Source organism: Rhincodon typus, chromosome 3 (genome assembly GCF_021869965.1).
Source record: "Rhincodon typus isolate 14 chromosome 3, sRhiTyp1.1, whole genome shotgun sequence".
Taxonomy (NCBI): domain Eukaryota; kingdom Metazoa; phylum Chordata; class Chondrichthyes; order Orectolobiformes; family Rhincodontidae; genus Rhincodon; species Rhincodon typus.
The window spans coordinates 53,223,005-53,230,075 of record NC_063334.1 but is presented as its reverse complement, the minus strand read 5'-3'; the positions used below and the strand labels follow the sequence as shown (position 1 = coordinate 53,230,075).

Below are 7,071 nucleotides of genomic sequence, written 5' to 3'. Positions count from 1 at the left end.
TTTTCTGATGAAGGGTCTAGGCCCGAAACGTCAGCCTCTCTGCTCCTATGATGCTGCTTGGCCTGCTGTGTTCATCCAGCCCTGCACCTTGTTGTCTCGGATTCTCCAGCATCTGCAGTTCCTACTATCTCTTTATTCAATAACACTTTAGAGCACCATCTTGTGGTCACTCTAAATATTATCACGTACTCATCTCTTTCTTGCAAAAGTTAGCAGCAACGATTTTGGTTAATTTTCCCTTTCGTAATGCAGAAACTGAGATTAAATCGCCACTTGAGTTAAATTAACCCCAATAACAAGATATTTGCATAAATACCACTAAATTCCTTCTGGGCAAAAATTCCCAACTCATGATGGATCTGTAGTTCCTTTGTTTAAAAATAAACTAAGGCTTTTTACAGAAAAATCTAGGTCAACAGCTTTTGTGTTTATCCTTTTAAAAATAATTTGTTTGTTCCTCTGAACAAAAAAAATTGAAGAGCTGTGGATGCTGGAAATCAGAAACAAAATCAAAAATTGCTGGAAAAACTCAGCAGGTCTGACAGCACCCATGGAGAGAAAGTAGAGTTAATGTTTCGGATCTGGTGGACCCTTCTTCTTTATAATAGAGGAAGGAGTCTCTCTAATTTACACTGTCAGCATGAAACCATTTCCACTCTGCTATCCACTGTGATATTTTGCAGTGACAGAATTTTATTCAATATAGAAAAAAATATCAGTGACCCTGCAATAAGTAGACTCTAGCAATATTTGTGCTGATGTGCTGATGCTTGAATCATTTTGCGGGACCACTAATATTCATGGACGACTTCAAGCAGCCTATTAAAATTGATGGATCAATCAAAAAATGAATATACCAACTCTCTGCTATGTGTTGGGCTCCATGCTAGAAAACATGCAGGGTATTTGAGCAAAATGCAATGCGTTAGGGAAGTCTAAATATGATTTGAAAAGTTCAAAGTTAAAACACCAGTCAAACTAGTAACAGGCAGAAGTTTGCCTCATTAAATGTGTTTGTATTACAATACTGCAACCTATGAGGCCCATACTGCATTTGACTGCACTCTGAATTTCAATTGACTAGTATTTTATAAACTAAAATTTTGTAAAAAGAACTTTATAATTTGTGCATAAACTATAGTTACAATACATGGCCTGCAAACAAGATTGAAAGTTAGAAGAATGCATCCAATCTGATCTGTCTTTGTCAGTTACACATAACCTTAAGCCATTTCAACAGTTGGTCTGTGCAGATTCAACAATGCGTTTGCAGATCAGATGAGTATATCGTTCGGTGTCAGTTGTAAACCTCTCATACTCACTCAACCTCATGGGTCAATGCTCATGAAGGTATATGCCAGCTTTTGAAAGCAAATGGATAGGAAGAGTTAAAAAGTAGAGGGAGGGAAATTCTTCCAGCAAAACATACTGCACCATGAGTGACTATTTATGAGTCATGTTGATTATATCCTCATTGTTAAAAATCTGAAATCAGTTACAGCAGGATGGTGGTACTGGACTGAAAAACAAGAATAAGAGGAGGTTTAGACCACTCTGGTATGTCACTTGGCAGCCATTTAGAGTGTGGCATTGGTGCAGGCTCAAAACAGTCCCTTAAAACATTATCAAAAAAAAGGGAAAGAGAGGCTTCAAACCCTTGTTTCTTTTTCAGAAAAGGCAACCAATTATAATTAAATCATTACTTGATTGTTCAAGCTGAATGTCACTACTAAATCTGTTTTACATTCTGATAACAAGAGAAACACTTACATTCCTGTAAATGCCAAATATAGTTCCAATAGATACCAAGCAATCGATATTGGAAGAGCCATCCAATGGATCAAAACAGACCACGTATTTACCCTGAAAAGAAAGCAAATATAAATTAAATGGACTAATACCTATTTGTATGTAAAATGCTTTTAAAAAACTACTCAAAATCCTCTTTTCAACTACATATTTCATTTCCCTTTGCTTACTCCTATCCTCTTTTATTCTCCTAGCTTTGTATCTATTGCATTGATTTCCGAGTGTTAAGAGTCTTGAGAGACAATTTGGCTCATACATAAAAGTGTAAGTTAGAGCTGTATTTTAATGTTCCTCATGGTCATAACAGATAAATGATTAATTAAAAACGATATCCTAAACATCTATGGGGACTTTTTCTTCTTAGTAATGTGTATAAAGAATGTTATTCAGTAAGAAAAACCATTCTGAGAGTTGATCCGTTTTCAAAATTAGAAGTAAATTCGCTCACTTGATCAGGAACAATCTCTGCAGAAAACTAGCCCTGAGGGAGCCTGGCTATCTTTTTATTCACTCACAGGATGTGGACATTGCATTTATTTATTGCCTATTCCTAACTGACAATAGGGCAGTTAAGAATCAAACATATTGTTGTGGTCGGGAGTCACATGAAGACCAGACCAGGTAAGGATGACAAATTCCCTTTCCTAAAGTACATTTGTGAACCAGATGGGTTTTTCCAACAATTGACCACAGTTTCATAGTCATCATTAGTCTCTTAATTCCACATTTTTTTTATTGAATTCAAATTCCATCATCTGCCCATGGCAGGATTTGAACACGGATCCCCAGAACATTATCTAAGTGTCTAATAGCCTGGCAATAATATCACCAGGCCACTGCCTCCGCGTTTGCCGTTAAGAATTAAGAACAACAAAAATAAGCATGTAGAGTGGTGGATAGATTGAAGCAAATTGATGGCCCTCTGACAACCAACTTCCCCCCCACCCCATCCCTCCCCAATCACTTCTCCTACCAAAGTATTTCCTGAGATGAGACAGCTAACAAAGACGAAGCTCTTTGGCTGATGCCACATTGGCAGTGCACTAACCTACTGAGCCATTGAGGCCACTCTACCATACAATTTAAATGTTTTTGTAGAATTCATTTCAAAAGATTTTGTTGTGAAATTCTTTTCTTCCCAATTTGCCCCGCACCATAAGGGCTTCTGATGTTTAATAGGTCTTAAATCATTTCTCATTTTGTTGTGACTAGTTTTTGCAATCTGTACAATAAAACTATGCATCTGGATTTGTCTCTCTCCAAGAAGGTACCTCACAGATAATAGATTATAGCTAAAATATTGACCCAACTTTGCGGATGCTGTTTTGTGTTTGCCCAGCACTTCATGCCCTTGATTATAGGGTTAAGTTCACACTTTTACATTACTGGCAAGAAAGCTCAGCCACTAACTCTGGTCCTATAATTTATAATATATATGCATAAGTAATCATCATTATAATTACTGAGAGAATCAGCAAGGGCACACAGGAAATGCAATTATAGACCCATCCACTAACCACATTTGTTATACACTTACTCTTCTCTCAGGTTCCACAATTATTGCCTCTTTGTTTTCCTCTGTCACTAACACAGAAGTGCTATAGGATGATTTCAGCAGATTAATGATGAGGTTGTTCGACAGAACATCCAATTTCTTGACTTCATCCCCAGTCACATTCACAGTCCCTGCAATTCCATACCTGAATAAAATAATACATGATGGAGATTTAGCACTTTTTAAACAACATGCATCTAAATATATAGCATAACACTGGATGTAAACCATTTCGTCTGTGATATTTTGTAGTTTGACCAAATTAACATTTAAAAATGGTAATGCATAATGACACAAAATTGCTTTTTCAAAAGTATCTGTTTAGAGATAGCTCTCTCTCCTGCAGAGTTTTTAAGTTGTTTACAATTCATTGATCCTCCACTGCAAGCAACATCATGGGAAACCTGCCAGTAATACATTTTATTCAATTTTCTTTGTTTTAATTTCATTTATTTCCAACTTCATAATTAAATTACTTTGCTTCTTTTGATTCCTTTGCACCTAATTCCCACATTTTTTGAAATGCTAAGGGCCTTCTCCTGCACCTAGTTTCTATGTTTTATGACATTTTATCTTCCATTTTCTTTGCAATAAACACCAATATTCCATTTGCCTCCTTAATTACTTGCTGAACCTGTGTGCTAACTTTGTGATTCATACACTAGGATACCCGTACCTCTCTATATCTCCGAGTTCTGCATTCTCTCAGTTCTACAAACTCTAACAACTTAAATAGTATAATGGTCTTTTATTTTTCCTGCTGAAGTAGCTAAGTCCATATTTTTCCAAATTGTACCACATCTGCCAACTATTCACCCACTCAGTAACTTTCTATATGTCTTTGAAAGTCATGAATGCAGACTGTAAATAACTGAGACTCTTGTACTTATCCTTGTGGCATTCCATTAATTGCAGTTTGCTCACCCAGGAAAGATCTAATTGTTCTTACTGTCCTGTGTCCTGTTAATTAACTAATTCTTTATCCATCCTAATATTATTTCTTATGCCATGTGCTTGTGTCTTGTGTAAGTAATCTTTGATACGGTATCTTAACAAATGCCTTTTAGAAATTCAAGTTCACCTTGCTTATCCTCAAAATCTCAAAGAAAATTTGTTAAATATAATTTCCTTTTCACAAAACCATGTTGATGCTGCTTAACATTACGTTGTTCAGAATATCCTGCTTTAACTTTCTTAACAGTGGAGTCTTATAACTTCCCTGTGACACGTGTTAGAATAACTAGCTTCTAATTTTCTGCTTTCAGTGATCTTTATTTTTGAATAATAGTGAAACATCAGCTATTTTTCAATCCAATTGTAGAATCCAATCCAATTCTACCCTTGTAGAAGATAAGTAAATTTGGAATGCTTTCAAGCCTCTACTATATCTGCAACTACTTTTAAGATTTTAGGATGCAGACTATCTGGTTCTGGGGACTAGTTACATTTTACATCTAATAGTTTTCTTAGTACCTTGTCTTTGGTGATGGTGATTGTTTTAAGTACACTCTTCTCTTTAACCATTTGATTTCCAAATGTCTCTGAGAATATTTTGCAAGTCTCGAAGGCAGACACAAAACACCTGTTCAATTCCTCTACAATTTCCTTATTTTCCATTATCAGTTCCCAGACTTGCCCTCTCTCAAGAGGATTAACACTGGTTTTAGTTACTCTTCTATTTAAATAATAATAGAAACTCATACTATCATTTTGATGTTACTAGCTCCTTCTCTCATACTCTCCTCTTTCCCCCCTTTTTTTAGTCATGCATTGTTGGTTTTAAAATCAGTCCATATGCTAAACTACCACTAACTTTCACAAAATTGTGCATTGTTCCTTTTAGTTTGATGCTATACTTAACTTTTGTATTCAATTGAGTGAGATGCATTTCTCAAAGTGATATTATTTTCCATGAGGATTAATCTTTACTGAGTTTAGAAAATGCATTTGAAAGTCTTCCACTACAATTCCAGCGATGCCCTCATCCCGTGAATGAATAAAGAAGAAAAAACCTCTCAGTCTTTTGGGTGAAATTATTCTCTCATTACCATACTGCAAAGAAATGCATTCAAGCTAGAGAACTCGGGGAAATAAATAGTGATGTCTTGAAAAGAGTCCACATTACAGAAGAGGTGGTGCTGGAAGCCTTACAGCACATAGAGGTAGATAAATCTCCAGGACCTGATCAAGTATATTCCCAGGATATCGTGGGAAGCTAGGAAAGAAATAGTGGGATCTCTAACAGAGATATTTGATCATCAACAGCCATGGGTGAGGTGCCAGAAGACTGGAGGATGGCTGGTGCTGTGCTAATGTTGTGGGTAAGTTGTTGGAGGGGATGATGAGAGACAGGATCTATACGCATTTGAAAAGCCTACCTCTGATTAGGGAGAGTCAGCATGGGTTTGTGTGTGGGAAATCGTGTCTCACAAATTTGATTAAGTTTTTTGAAGAAGTGATCATGAAGATAGATGAAGACAGATCTGTAGGTGATGTCTACATTGACTGTAGCAAAACCTTCAACAAAGTAGACTGGTTAGTAAGGTTAGATCACATGGAATCTAGGGAGAGCTAGCCAATTGGATACAAAATTGGCTTGAAGGTAGGAAACAGAGGCGGGTGGTAAAGGGTTGTTGTTAAGACTAGACGCCTGCATGCTATTGGGATTGATGCTGGGTCTACCGTTGTTCATCATTTACATAAATGACTTGGATGAGAATATAGGTGACATGGTTAGTAAGTTTCCAGATGACACCAAAACTGGTAGTATAGTGGACAGTGAAGAAGGTTATCAAGATACAACAGGATTTTGATGAACTGGGCCAGTAGGCCAAGGAATGGTACATAAGGTTTAATTCAGATAAATGCAAGGTCTTACATTTTGGTAAGACTAACCAGGGAAGGACTTACACAGTTAATAGAACATAGAACAATGAAGTATACAGCACAGGAACAGGCTCATTGGCCCACAACGTTGTGTTGAACATGACGCCAAATTAAATTAATCCCTTCTTCCTGCCCTTGGTCCATATTCCTCCATCATTCCCTGCATATTCATGTGTTTATCAAAAAGTCCCTTAAACGCCCCTATCGAATCTACCTCCACCACCACCCCTGGCAGCACGTTCCTACCACTCTCTGCGTAAAAATCTTTCCCCTCACATCTCCTTTGAACTTTCCCCCTCTCACCTTAAATGTATGCACCTTAGTTCTAGACATTTCAACTCTGGGGAAAAGATTCTGACCATCAACCCTATCTATGCATCACATAATTTTATAGACTTCTATCAAGTCTCCCCTCAGCCTCCACCGCTCCAGAGAAAACAACCTGAGTTTTTCCAGCCTCTCCTTATAGCCTGTACCCTCTAATCCAGGCAGCATCCAGGTAAACCTCCTCTGCACTCTCTCCAAAGCCTCCACATCCTTCCTGAAATGTGGCAACTGGAATTGAACACGGTACGCTAAATATGGCCTAATCAAAGTCTTATAAAGCTGCAATGTGACATCCTGACTCTTGTACTCAATTCCCCAACCAATAAAGGCAAGCATGCCATATACCTTCTTTAGTTCCCTGTCTACTTGCACAGCCATTTTCAGGGAGCTAAGGGCTTGAATCCCATCAATGCTGTTCAGGGGCCTGCCATTAACTGTGTACTTTTCTTTAACATTTGATCTCCCAAAGTGCAGCAGCTCACACTTACATTGAT

The 7,071-nt window shown here is 37.4% G+C and overlaps 1 protein-coding gene across 2 annotated transcripts in view; it reads right to left on the bottom strand.

The window, feature by feature from the left end:
* The window catches only part of LOC109927261 (fructose-1,6-bisphosphatase isozyme 2-like), a 51,219-nt gene that overhangs the window by 35,000 nt on the left and 9,148 nt on the right, over positions 1-7,071 (bottom strand). Inside the window, exons 2-3 of one of the 2 annotated variants that reach the window (XM_048594772.1) lie at positions 3,347-3,509; positions 1,765-1,863 (exon numbers count right to left, since the gene is read on the bottom strand). In XM_048594772.1, the coding sequence (XP_048450729.1) occupies positions 1,765-1,863; positions 3,347-3,509 (262 nt within the window). The remainder of the gene's footprint in view (positions 1-1,764; positions 1,864-3,346; positions 3,510-7,071) is intronic. The other variant, XM_020527234.2, reaches the window with a different exon arrangement.